The 20,917-nt window shown below is 44.3% G+C and overlaps 1 protein-coding gene across 3 annotated transcripts in view; it reads right to left on the minus strand.

Annotated features, from left to right (window-relative positions):
- BECN1 (beclin 1) overlaps window positions 1-20,917 on the minus strand; it is a 28,764-nt gene that overhangs the window by 1,024 nt on the left and 6,823 nt on the right. The window contains exons 5-11 of one of the 3 annotated variants that reach the window (XR_008327291.1): window positions 18,325-18,415; window positions 16,719-16,855; window positions 15,378-15,572; window positions 7,828-7,974; window positions 3,723-3,872; window positions 3,136-3,196; window positions 1,584-1,742 (exon numbers count right to left, since the gene is read on the minus strand). Coding sequence is in view for 2 of the 3 variants with exons in the window: in XM_053361932.1 (XP_053217907.1) it covers window positions 1,584-1,726; window positions 3,136-3,196; window positions 3,723-3,872; window positions 7,828-7,974; window positions 15,378-15,572; window positions 16,719-16,855; window positions 18,325-18,415 (924 nt within the window). In the remaining variant the exon portion in view is untranslated. The remainder of the gene's footprint in view (window positions 1-1,583; window positions 1,743-3,135; window positions 3,197-3,722; window positions 3,873-7,827; window positions 7,975-15,377; window positions 15,573-16,718; window positions 16,856-18,324; window positions 18,416-20,917) is intronic. The other 2 variants (XM_053361932.1, XM_053361933.1) reach the window with 2 other exon arrangements.

Below are 20,917 nucleotides of genomic sequence, written 5' to 3' on the forward strand. Positions count from 1 at the left end.
GAGTATGGTTGCAGCATACAACAGTGGTTAGAAGACATTGCCCCTGCCATAACGCCTCTTTTTAACAACACAGGAACCCAGCTTCACAGCTTGGAGGGGCCTTCATAAGTGAACAGTCATTGTAAGTTGATGAGACAAGACATAAAAATTTTACTACTTCTATATTGCTAGCTGGTGCAGTCATAACTTGAGGCTGTGCAAAATTACTGGCCTGGCAAGTCCCAGAAAGGTTGTGAACAAAACAAGCAAAAGCCAAACCTAACAGCAAAAAAAATGCTCCAGGTGGGCTGCTTCTAGACTTTGCCCATCTTGCCTTGCAAAAAATAGGTTCAGCGTCCTCTTAAGGCCACACAAATTATCACACTAGAGGACACCAAAGGACCATCTGCTCCAGCGCTGTTTCTAGCGATGGCTACACTGAATACTCAAGGCCCTGCATATATTTGTCAGACGATACAGCGGGTTCGTGCCTCCATTCAATGGATGAAAGCTGTGCGTTAGTTGCAAAGACTGCAATCTATCTTCTTTAGCGTTCCTTGTTACGCTAAATCGAGTTGAGCCATAAAACAGTAGATAATAAAAAAGTAAAACAATAAACCATTAGGCTAAAAGCAAAGGAAACAAAATGACAACTAAAAATATAAACATAGGGTCAGAAGATGGCTAAAACCTAATTAAAAGCTTAATTGAAGACGGGAGGGTCTGGCTAGGCTGCTACCTCCGTCGCCATTTTGGAGCTACTCCTCCCGCCTGTTTTCTTGTCGATGTTTGTCCTTTAATGCTATGGCCTGTCGGCTACGCAAATAAAGTCTATTGATTGATTGATTGATTGATTGATTGATTGATATATTTGTCAGACTACATTTCCCAGAATTCCTGACCATTGCCCATTACTGGCTGTGGCGCTGATGGGAGCTGGGAGCCCAGCAACACTGGGAGGTTCTCCATCCCCAAGCTAGGGCAACTCACAGCTCTGATGCCTCTAAACATGGTGGCTCTGTTGTCCACCAAAACATTCATGGACAATTGTTGCCACATTCCATTTTTAATGCCCTATGCCAAATACTAATCACAAAACAGCCTTTGTCAGTGAAAGCCTTAAGCTAATTGTGCTAGCATGAATGCATACATACATTCATTTGTCCCAGATCTCTCACTAGTCAGTTTCAGTAGATAACTACAGTGGTGCCTCGCTAGACGAAATTAATTCGTTCCGTGAGGCTCTTCATATAGCGGTTTTTTCGTCTTGCGAAGCAAGCCCATTGACAGCTTAACGGATTAGCGCTATTAGCGGTTTAGCGGCTTTTAGCAATCAGCTGTTAAGCGGCTTATCAGCGGATCAGCTGATAAGCGGCTTAGCGCTTAGGAAAGGGGGGGGGAGGGAAAAAACCCCGAAGGAACTCGCAAGACTTTTTCGTCTTGCGAAGCAAGCCCATAGGGAAATTCGTTTTGCGAAGCGCCTCCAAAACGGAAAACCCTTTCGTCTAGCGGGTTTTCCGTCTTGCGAGGCGTTCGTCTTGCAGGGCACCACTGTATTGTCCAGAGAAACCCATGTCTTTCTGATGCAGTGATTTTTTTATTACCTGTAAGGCAAACAGAAGCGAGTCTCGCCCTTTTCCACTTCCTCTTTGAACTGTTGCACACAATCCAGGAATGCCACCATGGCATGGTCAAACTTGTTGTCCCAGAAAAACCGCAATCCTCCTGAACAGTAAAGGGGCAGCTCCTTGAAGACACAAACGCTTATACCAGAAACAAAGGGAATTACTCTGCAGCTGCCCCAAGACCTTTAGGGGGTGGCTTTGTTTTTCCAGGAAATTGGGGGCACACCATCCTTGGTTCAATTGCACCATATACCCCATGGGACTGTAGCCAGTCTCAGTGTCATTCTGCCACAATTGTTTCCTTAACCAAGTCTAGGGCAGGAAGAACCAACAAGCGAGAGACGTGCTTTAGTGGGGAGCAGCTGTTACCTATTACGAGTTTCATATTCAATAATATTATTTTAGAGAAAAATATTCCAGAATCACAAAGAGCTTCTCTGACATTCTCAAATGCAGATAAAGAGCAGGGCCTGCTCCCTCAAGGGAGCCACACACTGAATTTGGGAAAATAAGATGTACAAGTTTCTTTTCAGTTATTTCAACCCAATTCTATATCAGAATAAGTCCCATTAAGTTTTGCTTAGGGGATCCTTGCTCATTATTTCAGCCATGTGCTATGGTGCACAGAGGTGCACTCCCCCCCAAAAAAAGCTCAGTAGAGTCGAATTAAGTTGATTGTACAGAATGAAGAATTGAATGGAAAACTGAAATCTGTGCTTCTGAGGTTTAATGCACAATTGCAGAGAAATCCTCCACAGAAACAAAAAGAAAGAAGTGTAAAAGAAACAATCAGGTGTACTCCCAAGCTGAAAATAGAGGAGTCACCCATGAAAATAGTTTGTGTGTCTACAAGCTTGTGATTTAGAGATCACTACAAACTCCTGCCCACCTAGCAGTTCAAAAGCACGTCAAAGTGCAAGTAGATAAAATAGGTACCGCTCCAGCGGGAAGGTAAACGGCGTTTCCGTGCGCTGCTCTGGTTCACCAGAAGTGGCTTAGTCACGCTAGCCACATGTCCCGGAAGCTGTATGCCGGCTCCCTCGGCCAGTAAAGCAAGATGAGCGCCACAACCCCAGAGTCGTCCGCGACTGGACCTAATGGTCAGGGGTCTCTTTACCAACACAATAAACCTAACTATTCAGTTGCCTTTCCTCAAGCCCTTTGAATCTTCACCATGTGATTTTTTTTATAAAAAACAAACAAACAAACTGCACTCGGAAAACCTATCAACCAAGTAATTTTGTGTGAAAATAGAATTCTGGCCCAATTTTCAACATCCACCTTATTGCCATACGACTGACGGCTAAACTACGGGATATAAAATTTGGAAACCTTGGTTTTAAAATTCAGTACAATTTCTTCCTGTTAACACCTCGTTTCCACCAATACTCCCTGAAATGCTTTCGCTGGATTTCTAGAGGCCTCTGGGTTTTTGACCGGTGTATTCTGAGCCTTAACTGACAGGACACTCTAGAAGACCCAAACACTGATGTGTTCTAAGACTGGGATTGTATGGAGCCCAACCTCTTACCTTGGATTTGTCTGTGAGAGACTCTAAGTAAGAGTGGTTCCCGTATGGGATAAGGCGGTACCTGCAAGGAAAAAAGGAAAGTTGCATTGAGAATCCTTTTGATTCCAAGGTGCGGTATTAATAATCTAAGTAATAGGTTTATTACAAGGGACGCGGGTGGTGCTGTGGGTTAAACCACAAAGCCTAGGACTTGCCGATAAGAAGGTTGGCGTTTCGAATCCCCGCGACGGGGTGAGCTCCCGTTGCTCGGTCCCTGCTCCTGCCAACCTAGCAGTTCAAAAGCACGTCAAAGTGCAAGTGGATAAATAGGGACCGCTCCAGTGGGAAGGTAAACGGCGTTTCCGTGCGCTGCTCTGGTTTCCCAGAAGCGGCTTAGTCTTGCTGGCCACATGACCTGGAAGCTGTACGCCGGCTCCCTCGGCCAATAAAGCAAGATGAGCGCCGCAACCCCAGAGTCGGTCACGACTGGACCTAATGGTCAGGGGTCCCTTTACCTTTAATAGGTTTATTAGACTGATTGCTCCTATAGGCTCAATGGCCAAGAAGAGTGTGGGGGACGGAGAGGATGGCAGTATTTCTGCTCCCACCTTTGAAAGGTCAGGCCCATCTTGTTGGCAAGGGCATGGAGAAGCAGCACAGTCTGCCCCCAGGCTGCGTTGATCTCGTTCCACTCCACAGGGACACTCGGAAGCCGGCCGAGGCGGAAGTTGTTTATGGTGCCAAACTGTCCACTGTGCCTATTGGCGAGAGGGAGAGTTCATCAGTCAAGCCCTCGGAGGGCCAAGAGCGAGCTTAGTGCTGTGATGGCCAAACTTGGCCCTCCAGCTGTTTTGGGACTACAATTCCCAACAACCCTGACCACTGCTCCTGTTAGCTAGGGATGATAGGAGTTGTAGTCCCAAAACAGCTAGAGGGCCAAGTTTGGCCATCGCTGGCTTAGTGTGAGTGCAGCTATTTCCCAGGCAGTTTTTTAGGCGCACCCAGTTATCTAGGAACCCAGCAGAACCTAACCCCCCCCTCCAAAACCAGGACCCTTAACTTTGGTGGAACAGTCTATTCCACTTGCAGAATACCGTATTTTTCGCTCCATAAGACGCACTTTTTCCCTCCTAAAAAGTAAGGGGAAATATGTGTGCGTCTTATGGAGCGAATGCAGGCTGCGCAGCTATCCCAGAAGCCAGAAAAGCAAGAGGGATTGCTGCCTTCACTGCGCAGCGATCCCTCTTGCTGTTCTGGCTCTGGCTTCTGGGATAGCCGTGCAAAGCCTCCTCAGGGCAGCTGGAGGAACGTTCCCCCTGCCCTGAAGACGCTTTGCGTTGCTTTCGCAGAAGCCAGAACAGCAAGAGGGATCACTGCGCGGCGAAAGCAGCGATCCCTCTTGCTGTTCTGGCTTCTCCGATTCATAATATTTCTTTTCTTGTTTCCTCCTCCAAAAACTAGGTGCATCTTATGGTCTGGTGTGTCTTATAGAGCGAAAAATACAGTACTTGGTTGTTGTAATTTTCAGCCATCATCCACCAACCCATGCTGCATGCCTCAGAATACCAACCCTGGTGCTTTCTGGCATGCAACCACAAAGACTGCCGCCTCCTCTTCAATGGAGGAATGAAGCTCATGATCAAAGGGCTTGCAGCCCACAAAGGAACTTCCAAGGAAGGGCTGCTGTAGGGCAGAGAGATGTGTTTGTGTAACAGAGGCTCCAAACCTTCCGATAGGCTTAGCGATGGAAAGGGGAGAAAATGCGAAGAACTGACAGAATAATAATAATGAGATTTTACTTTTTTGGGCTCCATGATCACTGCAGATGGCGACAGCAGCCACGAAATTAAAAGATGCCTGCTTCTTGGGAGAAAAGCAATGACAAACCTAGACGGCATCTTAAAAAGCAGAGACATCACCTTGCCGACAAAGGTCCGTATAGTTAAAGCTATGGTTTTCCCAGTAGTGATGTATGGAAGTGAGAGCTGGACCATAAAGAAGGCTGATCACCGAAGAATTGATGCTTTTGAATTATGGTACTGGAGGAGACTCTTGAGAGTCCCATGGACTGCAAGATGATCAAACCTATCCATTCTGAAGGAAATCAGCCCTGAGTGCTCACTGGAAGGGCAGATCCTGAAGCTGAGGCTCCAATACTTTGGCCACCTCATAAGAAGGGAAGACTCCCTGGAAAAGACCCTGATGGAGGGAAAGATGGAGGGCACAAGGAGAAGGGGACGGCAGAGGACGAGATGGTTGGACAGTGTTCTCAAAGCTACCAGCATGAGTTTGACCAAACTGAGGGAGGCAGTGGAAGACAGAAGTGCCTGGTGTGCTCTGGTCCATGAGGTCACGAAGAGTCAGACACGACTAAACGGCTAAACAACAACATGGGAAATCATATTGTTATTTACGGAGGGAAAGCCGGTGCAAGATTTTTGGAATTTAATTTTCACAGAAATAATAAATATTACCGGAGAAACTCTTGTTGGTTGGGCAAAATTAAGGTTACTGAATATTTTTTATGACTCCAACGTCAAAGGACTGTATACACGATATTGGCAGCAGAAATAGTAACTGCTCCAAATACCGCACTGGGCACTTGGAACCATGCACTCTGGAATATGGATATGATTGATAAAAATATGAATAATTTGAGATTCCGACAAGGATCACAACCTCCAGACACTTTTTACATCATTTGGAATTCTCTGATTATATATACAATAGAACCATCATTTTCAAGATGAACTTCGTCACAAGCCTGGCAAATTTGGAACTAAATAAGGTTGTGGAATGTTCTCCTCAGGGAGGTTCAGCTGGCAACTCATAATAATATAATAAAAAATTATTATTTATACCCCGACTATCTGGCTGGGTTTCCCCAGCCACTCTGGGCAGCTCCCAACTGAATATTAAAAACACAATACAGCATTAAACAATAAACTTCCCTAAGCAGGGCTGCCTTCAGATGTCAACTTTATTATACAGCTTCTGACGCCAGGCAAAAATGTTCTTCTTTAACCAGGCCTTTGGCCGATTAACATCCAATGCCCTTTTAAAATGTGTTGGGGAGGGGGCAATTATTGGGTTTTTCTTGTTTTTATTTGTATTATGTATTCTGTGTTTTTATATTGTCGTTTTGTGTTGTGAACTGCCCTGAGACTGCAGATATAGGGCTGTATACAAGTTTAATTAATAATAACAACTACAGTGGTACCTCGGGTTACATACGCTTCAGGTTACAGACTCCGCTAACCCAAAAATAGTACCTCGGGTTAAGAACTTTGCTTCAGGATGAGAACAGAAATCGTGCTCCGGTGGCAGCGGGAGGCCCTATTAGCTAAAGTGGTACCTCAGGTTAAGAACAGTTTCAGGTTAAGAACGGACCTCCGGAACGAATTAAGTACTTAACCCGAGGTACCACTGTACTACTACTTCTGATAATGCTGACAGTCTTTATTGGGGCCTTGTTGTTTTGACCCATATGCAACTGTACCCATTCTACGGGCCTATTCTAGCTTTGTTTTTAACCTCTTAATTTCTGTCGGCTGTTGTATATTTTTATAGTATATTGTTTCAATTTAATTTTTTATATATTTTATTTCGACAAAGTAACAATCGCAAACAAATAAGAATAAAAACGTGCACCCCGCCAACGGGACCGTTCCATTGTAACTATTCAACCTCCCAAAATTTCAACACCTCTTGCGATGGGTTTGAGCCCTTTCCGTTTTAATCGTGCAAATTCTACAAACTTTGCTATCACTGTCCTCTTCGTTTTATAACATGAAATAAAAGAAAACTTTACCAAAAGTAAATACCATATTTTTCGCTCTATAGGATGCACTTTTTCCCCTCCAAAAATGAAGGGGAAATGTGAGTGCGTCCTATGGAGCGAATGCAGGCTTTCGCTGAAGCCTGGAGAGCGAGAGGGGTCTGTGCGCACCGACCCCTCTCGCTCTCCAGGCTTCAGGAAGCTATCCGCAAGCCTTCGGAGTGCTCCGAAGGCTTGCGGATAGCAGCCTGCATCCCGAAGCCTGGGGCGCGCCCCAGACTTCGGCCAGATATCCGCAAGCCTTGGGAGCCGGGCGGGAGCTCCCGCCGGGCTCCTAAGGCTTGCGGATAGCAGCCTCCAAACCCGACCTGGGTTTAGAGGCTGGCGGTGGGGGAAAGCAGCGCTCCCCCCCCCGCCAGCCCCAAAGAGCAGGTCGAAAGGAACCCAAAGCCTCCAGAGCCCAGTGGGAACTCTCGCTGGGCTCCGGAGGCTTCAGGTGAACGCACAGAACGCACCTTGTTTTAGAGGGGGAGAACAAGGGAAAAAAATATTTTTTCCTGTTCTCCCCCTCCTATGGTCCGGTGCGTCCAATAGAGTGAAAAATACGGTAAATATATATAACCAGAAACAAAGAGTCCCCGCCAAGCCTCTCTCATTCACTATGGCTATTGATATCTGACAGCAGCAGTTACTCAGCAAAAAAAACAAAACCCTGACAGCCTGGTTAACTGCAACCATGGACGGAAGCATCCGGCCTGGCAACTGCAAGGAGTTTTAAGACCTGTCGCTCTCTCTCTAACGCTAACCAGAAAACCTTCTGGAATTCAGCCATGGAGGGGAACCTGCATGGCCAAATAAGGCCTTCTCTTCCCACCCCAATTCTGCTACGGCTGCTCCATCGCATTCCCCCAGTCTAACCAGCCTCCTGGTCTTACCAGATATGGAAGGTGGCATTAAACACATTGGTTTTCTTCAGCTTGTCCAACTGCATCTGGGCATAGCGCATTTGATTATCCACACTCTTCAGTTCGTCATCCAGCTCCAGTTGTTGCCGCTTGAATTCGCTGTACTCTTTCTGGTACCTGCGGGGGGGGGGGATATTAGGGAGACAAGGTTACACTCACCTGTGACCCAGGACACAGCACCCATCCCCAAAATACGATGTGAAATGAAATTGGACCAGCGGCATGCAGGAAAACAAGATCTCTGTTCTCAGCAACTTCCGGAGGCGGCGCAAAACCGTGATGGCGGACCTCTTCGAGCTCTGAAGAGGGGCACCGCAGAAAAGGGTTGCTCGCGACGGCGCAGCGGCAACCCATCAAGATAAACCACGGGCAGAGTGAGTCCGTGGCCGTGGGACCCGGCGGGCACCTGGAGCGACCCCGAAATCACAAAAGGAACCCCGTAAGGGGCTCCGGAGTGAAGGAGGGGGAGCGGTGCTGTGGGTTCATCGCTCTTTCTGCGGAGGCGAAGCCGCGCGGCTGTCACGGATGAGCGCTGACCTTTCTTCCAAGAAACATCGGGCTGAAACATCAAACCCGTGAGTAAGGACCTAAGACTTTACAAACTAAATCGGAAAATTTGGCTAAAAACGGGAGACGAGAAAGAGGAAGTCCGTCTTCCGACACTGCTTTCAAGATCAAAGCAGACGGTCTAAAGAGCGGAAAGCGCTGTGAACAGGGAAGCTTTGAAGCTTTAAATCGGGACTTTCGTGCACATTTGAATTTTATTTTTAAAGAATAAATACAGCATAAAATTGACCTGGAGCGGACACCCCAAGGGCAAGGGAAGACTCTAACCCCAAATTCCCGGGTGGCCGGGTAAAGTTGTTTAAACTGCGGAACTGTTGCAAGCTTCCAGATACTTTTGTAACTTTTGAGCTCATCTAGCTGAAGTGGATACAATTGCAGGCACCTTGCTGGAACTTTGTTATATGTTGAAAAGGGCTCTGCAGGACTTTTTTTTTTTAGCGTGCTGGAACTAATTTGCTTTTAAAATTGTTTTTAAAGTTGGAACAAAGAGACTTTAATTGTGGAAAGTTACCTTCTTCTTACTAAAACTTTGGTGGCACTCCCCCTAGAGGACATTGGGAATACAGAGGCCTGGGAAAGTTTTTTTTGTTTACCTTCTCTCAATAGACTGTTTTTAATTCTGGACTTGCCTTTCCCATGGGATTACAACACTTGACCTTGAACGTTGACTGATGAGTGGCACAGGAAAGACAAGAGCAGCCAAAGCTAAGGAAGCTAAGGAGAAAGAGAAAGCAAAAAAGCAAGCACAGCTTTTGCAAACAACTTTAACTCAGGGACGTAGATTATCAGTTCCAGCTGTGCTTGCGACACAAAAAGTAGAAACCGAAAAGCCTGAAAAATCTGAAGAGGAAGATATGGCAGCAGGAGGAGCTGAGGCAGTACTGAAACAAGTTTTGGAACAACTGTCAGCAATAAATCAAAAAATTGATAACCAATCAACAAAAATTGACCAAGCAACATCCTCGATTCAGAAATTGACAGATCAGGTTTCCCAACATACTCAAGCAATTGAAAAATTGCAAGGAGCAACAGAAGAGAATCGTAAACTGGCAGGGGAAGCCGTTCAAATTGCAACATCAGCTAAAAAAGAAGTCGAGGAAGTTAAAGCGGAAGTCAAGCCTCTTCATAAACAGATAGGGGACCAACAAACCTATCTCTCGTTGGTGGAATTGAAAAATCGCGAGACCAACCTTAGACTAAGGGCAGTCCCAGAAATTGAACAAGAAGATTTGAAAGGACTTTTGACAACAGAGTTTACAAAGTTCTGGGACTTAAAAGAAGAAATTGATTTTAAAATTGTATCGGCTTTTCGGTTGGGAAGATTAGTAAGAAAAGATAGATCCAGAGACTGCTTAATAGCTTTGAGATCAAGGGAGGAGAGAGACAAAATACTAGGCCTACACTTCAAAAACTCAATTGTGATACAAGAGAAAAGGGTGGAAATTTATCGAGATATTCCTAAACAGTTACTGGACTTGAGAGCCACCTACTCAGATTTGGCTAAGTTACTGAGACTCAACACAATTCCTTATAGGTGGGAGTTCCCACAAGGGCTATCATTCACTTACAAACAGAAGAAGGTTAAAATAAGATCACCAGAGGACTTACAAAAGTTCCAGCACGACCACGGAGAAGACCTCCAAAAAGAAGCAGCAGCTAATTGGCCTATACCCAACCCAGGTGGAGCAATACCTGCACCTTCGGAACCAGAGGAGAAAGAAGATACACCGCTCTAGGTGTAGCAGAATAGTTCAGGATGTCTCTGCGGCTACTCAGTTGGAATATAAATGGCGGAAATTCCCCGGAGAAAAGAAGGAGGTTATTTCACATATTGAAGAAAGAACAATTGGACATTATTTGCCTACAAGAAACCCATGTGACCAGGCTCCACAGGAAGGTTTTGGTAAATAAAAGATTAGGCCAAGAATTTATTTCGTCTGACAAAGTAAAGAAAAGAGGAGTGGTGATCTATGCTAAGGAGAGCCTGATACCCAAATTTCTATTTAAGGATGAACAAGGAAGAATTTTGGCAATTGAAATTCAAACCCAAGGAGAAAAAATATTGATATTAGGAATTTATGCCCCAAATGACGGGAAATCAGAATTTTTCAAGAAGCTGCATGAGACGTTGCTGGACTATCTGGACTATGCTAACATCATAATGATGGGAGATATGAATGGAGTGGTGTCTACACATATGGATAAGTCTTACAACCAAAACTTAACATCTGATGGCAGACTGCCCAAAACTTTTTTCGAACTGACTGACAATCTGGATTTGATCGACATATGGAGGACAAAGAACCCCCTAGGTAAAGAAGGAACTTTTTTCTCTGAGGCCCACCTGTCTTGGTCAAGGATCGACCAAATCTGGACCTCCAGGGGGCTGGCACCCAAGACTAAAAAGGTGGAAATCTGCCCAAAAACATGCTCCGACCACAACGCCTTGAAAATAGAACTTAGATTAACTCAACCCGGTTCTTTCAGATGGAGAATGAATGACACACTACTAAGAGATCAAGAGATTGTGAAAAAGGCCCAAAAAACATTAAAGGACTATTTTGAGATAAATCTGAATACTACAGTTGAAAAAAGAACGATCTGGGACGCAAGTAAAGCTGTTATGAGAGGGTTTCTGATACAACAGAATTCAATCAAGAAAAAACTCTGGAACGGAAAGAAGGACAAAATATTGGAGAAAATACACCAAGGAGAAAAAAAACTGAGAACCAAACCAAAGTCCAAGGAGGTGCTGAGAGAAATTAAATTCCACCAAGCAGAATACTCAAAACTGATCAATCAGGAGATTGAATGGAAAATAAAACAGATGAAGCAAAGATCTTTTGAATCAGCAAATAAATGTGGAAAGCTGCTAGCTTGGCAGCTGAAAAAAAGACAAAAGCTAAACACGATAACAAATCTAGAGATTGATGGAAGGACCGTACAGAAACCAGAAGAAATTAGGAGGTGCTTCCACAGATACTTCAAAGAACTGTATGCACAGGGGCCCCAGAAAGAATCAGAGATAGATCAATTTTTAAAGATAAATGGACTATCAAAAATAACTCAAGATAAAAGATCAATCTTGAACTCTATAATAACCATACAGGAAATTGAAGGTGCCATTCAGAATATGCAACTAGGCAAATCTCCAGGCCCAGATGGACTTACCTCCAAATATTACAAGGTTCTGAAGGACTATTTGATACAACCTTTGTTGGAGGTATGTAACCAGATTATGGATGGGAAGAGGGCACCAGAAACGTGGAAAGAAGCCTTCATCACATTGATACCTAAGTCAGAATCTGAAAAGACTCAGCTTAAAAACTACCGTCCCATCTCACTCCTAAATGTGGATTACAAAATATTTGCAGACATTTTGGCAAATAGACTTAAAAAAGTCTTAAATGAAGTAATTCATAAAGACCAAGCTGGCTTTCTCCCTGGTAGACATTTATATGAGAACACTAGAAACATCATTGACATTTTAGAACTTTTGCAGACTAACAGGAACACAAGGGCGGTGTTAATCTTTATTGATGCGGAGAAAGCATTTGACAATATATCTTGGATGTTTATGAAGAAGAACTTGGAGGGGATGGGAGTGGGACGGGGGTTTGAGAATGGATTATATGCAATCTATTCAGAACAAAAAGCTAAATTAATAGTGAACAATGTGGTGACGGAGGAATTTAAAATTGAAAAAGGGACACGACAAGGGTGCCCTCTATCCCCTCTGTTATTTATTTCAGTCCTGGAGGTGCTATTGAATATGATCAGAGAGGACCGGTTGGTACAAGGGATAGAGGTCGGAGTGAAACAATATAAACTGAAAGCTTTTGCAGATGACCTAGTTTTGACATTGCAGGAGCCAGAATCCAGTACAAAAAGAGTTCTCGAACTTATATCTGAATTTGGTCGGGTGGCGGGATTTAGGTTGAATAAACAAAAAACTAAGGTTCTGACCAAAAATTTAACAATTACAGAAACAGAGGGGTTTCAGAGAGAAACAGAACTGAATGTGGTTAAAAAAGTGAAATACCTTGGGATCTATTTGTCCTCCAAGAATTTGAATTTATTTAAGGATAATTATGAGAAATGTTGGTTGGAAGTTAAAAAGGATTTAGAAATTTGGTCAAGATTGAAACTTTCCTTGTTGGGAAGAATTGCAGCTATAAAAATGAATGTGTTGCCGAAAATGTTATTTTTGTTTCAAACCTTACAGATCGTGGACAGAGTGGATTGCTTTGGAAAATGGCAGAAGGATATATCTAGATTTATCTGGCAGGGCAAAAAGCCCCGAATAAAGTTTAAAATATTAACAGATTCGAAAGAAAGAGGGGGGTTTGCCCTGCCGGACTTGAGGTTGTATTATGAAGCTGCAGCCTTCTGCTGGTTGAAAGATTGGTTTTTGTTGGAAAACACCGATGTCCTAGATCTGGAAGGTTTTAATAATGCTTTTGGATGGCACGCATACCTATGGTACGACAAGGTTAAAGCACATAAATTGTTTAAAAGCCACATTGTCAGAAAAGCAATTTTTGCAGTCTGGATGAAATATAAAGACTTACTAGAGAGTAAAACTCCGAGGTGGCTATCACCAGTGGAGGCCAAGGCCCGAAAAAGACCCAATATGGAGGCCTATTGGCCGAAATATTGGGAATTGACTGAAAAAATTGGAGACAATTGGAAGTTGCAGAGCCAGGACAAACTAAAAAATAAGGTGCGAGACTGGCTACATTATGCTCAAATTCAAGAGGTTTTCAAAATGGACAAAAAAGTTGGTTTCCAGGTGGAAAAGTCGAAACTAGAGACAGAATTGTTAGAACCAAAGACAAAGCTGTTATCTAGAATGTATAACTTGCTGCTTATGTGGAATTTACAGGATGAGACAGTTAAATCTGCTATGATTAAATGGGCACAGGATGTTGGACACAACATTATGTTTGAAGACTGGGAAAGGTTATGGAACACCGGAATGAAATTTACGGCCAGTACGGCCTTGAAGGAAAACATTATGAAAATGATATACCGGTGGTACATGACCCCAGTCAAGTTAGCTAAGATACATCACCTGTCTGACAATAAATGTTGGAAGTGTAAGGAAGCAGAGGGGACTTTCTTTCACCTCTGGTGGACATGCCCAAAGGTTAAGGCTTTCTGGGAAATGATTTACAATGAGTTGAAAAAGGTATTTAGGTATACCTTTCCCAAGAAACCAGAGGCCTTCCTGTTGGGCATGGTAGACCAGAAAGTGTTAAAGAAGGACAGAACTTTGTTTATGTATGCTAGTACAGCAGCAAGAATACTCATCGCAAAGAACTGGAAGACACAAGATTTACCCACGCTGGAGGAATGGCAGACGCAGTTGATGGACTATATGGAGATAGCTGAACTGACCGGCAGAATCCGAGATTTGGATGTAGAAACAATTGAGGTGGACTGGAAAAAGTTTAAAGACTACTTGCAAAAGTATTACAAACTGTATGAATCTTAAGACGGTGCATGATTTGAAAATGATACGCTTTAGCAATTATGATTAAGTAAATAGTAAACTAAGTGATAAAAGAGAAAAGGAGATAATATGAAATTGAACATGTTACGTTTATTTTAAAGGTATAAAAATTCTGACATAATACATTGAATATAGATACATAACATGTAAAAGTTACAATAAGGTATGACATAAGGTAACAAATTGCTGACATTGTTAATATAAAGAACGCAGAATCGGAAGGGGTGGGGAAGTCCAATTTGGGATTTTTGTTAAAAAAAAAAAAAAATGGTTTCTTGTAAACTCCTTGTTTGTAATGTATAAAATTTGGAAAGAAACGTAATAAAAAATATTATAAAAAAAAAAAAAAAAAAAGATCTCTGTTCTCAGGAGGGAGGGGAGAATAAGGTTTAATCGGAATGAGATGAGGTTAAAATAAGGTTACCAGATTTTTTTTAAAGAATCTGGGGACGCTTAGTTTTTTTGAAAAGAGGAAAAAAAGGTTATTAAAAAAAGTTTTTGTTTTTTATTTTTTAAAAAAGTAATATCTTCTCTTCTGTGGGCAGTTGGCCAGGTGGCTGGGCGCTCTCGCTCCTGGCTCAATTTGGGTTGCGGGGGGATCCGCAGACAGCATGTGTAGTTATGTGGCCAGCATAACTAAACCACTTCTGGCGAGCCAGAGCAGTGCACGGAAACGCCGTTTACCTTCCCGCCGGAGCGGTACCTATTTATCTACTTGCACTTTGATGTGCTTTCGGACTGCTAGGTGGGCAGGAGCTGGGACCGAGCAATGGGAGCTCACCCTGTCGCGGGGATTCGAACCGCCGACCTTCTGATCGGCAAGCCCAATAGGCTCAACGGTTTAGACCACAGCGCCACCTGCGACCCGAACCTTACTATAGCAAAGCCTCAAAATGGAGTTGCCTGATGGGTAAGAGGCTAAAACTCACATGGAATGCAATAGAGCCAGTATAAGGCCTGAAGTAAAGAGATAAGGAAGTGGGGAAAGAGGGAGTTTAGCAGAAGAAGAGTTTGGATTTGATATCCCGCTTTATCACTCCCCTTCAGGAGTCTCAAAGCGGCTAACATTCTCCTTTCCCTTCCTCCCCCACAACAAACACTCTGTGAGGTGAGTGGGGCTGAGAGACCTCACAGAAGTGTGACTGGCCCAAGGTCACCCAGCAGCTGCATGTGGAAGAGCGGGGAATCAAACCCGGTTCACCAGATCGCAAGTCTACCGCTCTTAACCACTACACCACACTGGCTCTGATGCAGAGAAAGGGCTCCCACACAAGATATTCAAGAAGAGGAGAGATACTTCTTGCATACGTGGACTGGATAGAAGTGGGGATGGGAAGCAATGGAAAGAGGTGGACATAGATGTGGGGTTCAACAACAGGTTTAGCCAGGAAGAGGCAAGCCTTTGAGATGCTAACGGTTGCCAGAGCTGAATACTCACTCAGCTTCCTCGTGATCCAGCCTCTCCGCCTCAGCCCTGACCTTCTCAAAGTCTTCAGCCATCGTTTTCCGCTTCTGCTCCACCCCTTCCAGCTCCTCTATCAGCCTCTCCTCCTCAAGAGCAAACTCCTTCAGCTCCAGCTGCAACTTCTCCTTATCGTCTTCGTTCATCTGCTCCAGGATTTCCAGGCATCTCCTGCAGACAAACCCAAGGCAGAAGTGATTTAGGGGGAGGCAAGGAACTAGGCAGAGAACTGCAGGACTGCCTTGTCTTGCTCCAAAACCACAACGAAAAGCGAGGCAGAACCAGTTCCGTGTCGTTATCTCCACGGTCATCGTGGATGTTTATCTGCTTCCTTTTAAAAGGGAAGCCGAGACTCGCACGACAGGGCTGTGAAATGCACATACAGTGGTACCTCAGGTTAAGTACTTAATTCGTTCCGGAGGTCCGTACTTAACCTGAAACTGTTCTTAACCTGAAGCACCACTTTAGCTAATGGGGCCTCCTGCTGCTGCTGCGCCGCCGGAGCACGATTTCTGCTCTCATCCTGAAGCAAAGTTCTTAACCCAAGGTAATATTTCTAGGTTAGCAGAGTCTGTAACCTGAAGCGTATGTAACCTAAAGCGTATATAACCCGAGGTACCACTGTACCTCGGTTCTTGAACTTAATAATAATAATAATAATAATAATAATAATAATAATAATAATTTATTATTTATACCCTGCCCATCTGGCTGAGTTTCCCCAGCCACTCTGGGCGGCTCCCAATCGAGTGTTAAAAACAATACAGCATTAAATATTAAAAACTTCCCAAAACAGGGCTGCCTTCAGATGTCTTTTAAAGATAGGATAGCTACTTATTTCCTTCACATCTGAAGGGAGGGCGTTCCACAGGGCGGGCGCCACTACCGAGAAGGCCCTCTGTCTGGTTCCCTGTAACCTCACTTCTCGCAGTGAGGGAACCGCCAGAAGGCCCTCGGCGCTGGACCTCAGTGTCCGGGCTGAACGATGGGGGTGGAGACGCTCCTTCAGGTCCGTTCAACTCCCAAAACAGTTCCAAAACAAAGGCGCGGCTTCCAGCTGGCTGCAGGAGCTTCCTGCACTCAATCGGAAGCTGCGTTGGACGTTCGGCTTCCGAAAAACGTTCACAAACAGGAACGGTCACTTCCAGGTTTGTGGCGTTCAGGAGCCAAGCCACTCAGGAACCAAGGTGCCACTGTACTGTCTCCTTCAGTGGAAATGACTTGGGGGAACAGAAGCAAAGTTCCTCCGCTGTAATAAACATTGTATAGACTAGAGTGGCCGTCTTGCAGCGTCCCTGAACTTTCGTTCTCACTCACTTGTAGTTCTGACATTCATTCTCTGTGATGTTGAGCTGCGTGTCCAACTGGTCCAGAAGGGTATCAGTGCATTCTTCACAAAGAGGGTGATCCACATCTGTCTGACCAGACATGATGTCAAACAGGTCCCCTGTAACCTGGAGCAGAGGAGATCACTTTTAACAAGAAAATGTGGGGGAGATGGAACCCATCGAGCAAAGCTGGTATGCTGTGTTATATATACACACGAGGGCGGTTCATAAAAAACATTTTTTTAAAAGACATGCCTGCTCCAAAGGTCTTATCTTACTACACAAGGGATTATATAGCTATATCTGAAATTTTATGCATATCGGTTAATATCTTGACCCCGCTCCACTGAATTGAAATTTCAGCCTTCACGACATACGAAAACGGCCAAGTAAGCAGCTGTTTTGGTGGAGGAGGGTCAGACACACAAGTATTTGGGCTACATTTGATTACATTTAGACTATGGCATTATTGAGAGAGAGACAGACAGAGAGAGAGACAGAGAGAGAAGCTGGTCACAAGACTAGAAGTAATATACAGTGGTACCTCTGGTTACATACTTAATTCGTTCCGGACGTCCGTTCTTAACCTGAAACTGTTCTTAACCTGAAGCACCACTTTAGCTAATGGGGCCTCCTGCTACCGCCACGCCACCGGAGCCCGATTTCTGTTCTTAACCTGAAGCAAAGTTCTTAACCTGAAGCACTATTTCTGGGTTAGCGGAGTCTGTAACCTGAAGGGTATGTAACCTGAAGCGTATGTAACCCGAGGTACCACTGTAACCTGGAGAGACCTAAAGCTAAAAATTGATGAAAAGCCATTTTATACTTTTGGACAAAAGAAGACGGTTGGGTCATGTACTAAAAAATGGCATCTCAGTTGAAAGCAATTTGAAAGAGATGAGTTTTTGAAGCCCATCTGGAAGCCAGGACCAATGGGGAGAAGCCATATACAGTGGTACCTCGGTTTAAGAACGATTTGGTTTACAAACCCTGCAAAACCGGAAATAGTGTCTTTGTTTGAGAACTTTACCTCGGTTTAAGAACGAAATCCGAATGGTGGAAGGGCACTGGCGGTGGGAGGCCTCATTAGGGAAAGCGCACCACGGTTTCGGTTTAAGAACAGACTTCTGGAACTAATTAAGTTCATAAACCGAGGTACCACAGTATCTCTTGGGAGGAAGATTCGCAAATGGGCTTGTTAAAGAGAGCTGAGAGCTGAAATTTCATGTATATCTTGACCCCGCTCCACTGAACTGAAATTTCAGCCTTCACGACATACGAGCGGTAGCTGAATTACAGTGGTACCTCGCAAGACGAAAGAGTTTTCCGTTTTTTTAGTCTTTCCGCAAGACGAATTTCCCTATGGGCTTGCTTCGCAAGACGAGTTTGTTTCCTTTTTCTTAAAGCCGCTAAGCCACTAATAGCCGCTAAGCCGTTAATAGCCATGCTTCGCAAGACGAAAAATCCACTAGACGAAGAAACTCGCAGAACGAATTAATTTCGTCTTGCGAGGCACCACTGTATGTACTTCAAGGTACCCAAATATCTCCAGGGTTTCCCTAAAGATGTACACACAAGGGTAAGGGACAACTTGCCTTGAGTCTTCTGCTGAGGTTTTCCATCGTGCCTCCATCAGAGGCCTCACCAATGAGAGTGAAGCTGTTGGCGCTTTCTGTTGACATCATCCTGGAAGAAACAGGGTGGTTTCGCTACGACGTGCATTCCCACAGATGTTTACCCAAAACTCAAGAGGTGCTTAGTTACTGTAATTCACCCTTGAGCCCATGTTCCTCTGTAATTTTTAAACAAACAGGTCTTGCTTCTGTATTCAATGAGTGAGCGAATGCTGAGGAACTGTTTGCTCAACGTTTAAGCACATAACAATCTTTAGTTTGGGGCCTCAAGCTATTAGAGAGAAGACTGTCCAATATATATTTTATCCCCCACCTCTCAACCCTTCTAGTCTTTGGGTCTGCCCAACCCCCAGGAATCCCTTGGGATCAGTGTTTGAAACTCCCATTGTTCTGGACGCATTTTGCGACAGGAAATTTCTTTTCTGAGTTCTAGGCGCAGTACCGTGTTTAAGATTTCAGATTAAAACTGCAGAGTGGAAGGAAAGGAGGACCTTTTTCTGCCTGCCCAATTCCAGCTACTCTCTGAAGACTGGAGAAGGCACCCTCTTAAGAATATTAGGGGGGTGGGCAGGGGAAGGACTAGACCACGTGAAAAATGAACATAATATTTTAGCTGCAGTTCATTCATTTTCAGCTTTGTATTCTTGTTATTAAAAAAGCATGCCTAGACATTCTGTTGTTGTGCCCATAATCTATGTTTAAGCTCCTGGCTTTCATATCTCAGTTTCTAACACTGCTTGGGATCATCTTGAGAGAACTGCAGGTTTCTGCCCCAAATCTGTCCATTAGGAGACTAGGTTCAGGTAGGTAGCCGTGTTGGTCTGACGCAGTCAAAATAAATTAAAAAATTAAAAAATTGTCCAGTAGCACCCTAGAGACCAACTAAGATTGTTCTTAAAAAGCAGAGACAACACCTTAACTACAAAGGTCCATATAGTTAAAGCCATGGTTTTCCCAGTAGTGATGTATGGAAGTGAGAGCTGGACCATAAAGAAGGCTGATCACTGAAGAATTGGTGCTTTTGAATTATGGTGCTGGAGGAGACTCTTGAGAGTCCCATGGACTGCAAGAAGATCAAACCTCTCCATTCTGAAGGAAATCAGCCCTGAGTGCTCACTGGAAGGACAGATCGTGAAGCTGAGGCTCCAATACTTTGGCCACCTCATGAGAAGAGAAGACTCCCTAGAAAAGACCCTGATGTTGGGAAAGATGGAGGGCACAAGGAGAAGGGGACAACAGAGGACGAGATGGTTGGACAGTGTTCTCAAAGCTACTAGCATGAGTTTGACCAAACTGCGGGAGGTAGTGGAGGACAGAGGTGCCTGGCGTGCTCTGGTCCATGGGGTCACGAAGAGTCGGACTCGACTAAATGACTAAACAACAAGATTGTTCTAAGTATAAGCTTTCGTGTGCACGCACACGTCTTCAGATGCATACTTCTTGCATGCACGCAAAAGCTTATACCCAGAACAATCTTAGTTGGTCTCTAAGGCAAAAATTGCTACTGGGCAATTTTTAATTTTTTAAAAAATTTATTTCATTAGGAGACTGTTTTCCTACTTTATCAGTGTGCAGCTTGACCATTTTACACAAGCCTGGAGTAAATGCTTTGTAAGCAAGTTTGGCAGTGTACTTGCTCTCATTTTGTGGAAATCCATGGTCAGAACTTCATTCTTGGAAGGAGTTGATAGTAGGATGGAACTGGCTCACGGTATGAGCAGAGGGGGAAGCAATCAGACGCCAGCTTGCTCTTTGAATCCTTCCAACCTTATAAGCTCAACTCAAGTTCCAGAGTTCTGTCTCAGCTTATAACAGGGCAATTTGAGGCTGATAAAAGTATTGGAGCATATACAGAGATAGAACTGAACATGACAGCTAGTACAGTGGACCCGCTGTATATGAAGTTAATTCGTTCCAGGGGTCCGTGCGGACCCTGAAAAATTTGTACCCAGAGGCGCCCTTCTGCGCACGTGCACGGTGCAATTGAGTGCTTCTGCGCATGCGCGCACGGCGAAACCCGGAAGTATACACTTCCATGTTTGCCCTGTTTGCAACCCAAGGGTCCACTGTATTTAAGTGCAGGAGGGTAACAGGGGCTGAAAAGTACTTTCCTTTCAATAAGTGATCAAATTTCACCAGGCACATTTTGCCCCAGCCACTCGTGACCAAGTGAAGATCCCTGAGCGCCAGGATAGTGCCTGACATCTCCACCATCTGGTGATCATTCGATCTGGACTGTTTTCACACACTAATACCCCACCCTGCATAATTCTATCAGTTGTATTTTATCTGCACAATCAGAATGAATTTCTGTAACCAAAATGTGTTTTCTGTGCAGCCTGAGCAGGAGCAGTCACCATTAAGGAAAAGAGGTCAGAATAGGATCCACTGTCCCTGGATCAAGTGATTTTTCTTCTTTAAGTTCTCAAAGCTCTTAACCGAGCTCACGGTTGTCATCTGAACTAACTAGGTGTTCAACTGAGGATCAATCACAGTCAGTCCATCACTTGAAAAATAAAGACTTTGGAGCCATCTTACCCCCAAATGGCAACTA

The sequence above is a fragment of the Podarcis raffonei genome, chromosome 13 (assembly GCF_027172205.1).
Source record: "Podarcis raffonei isolate rPodRaf1 chromosome 13, rPodRaf1.pri, whole genome shotgun sequence".
In the NCBI taxonomy this organism is placed as follows: domain Eukaryota; kingdom Metazoa; phylum Chordata; class Lepidosauria; order Squamata; family Lacertidae; genus Podarcis; species Podarcis raffonei.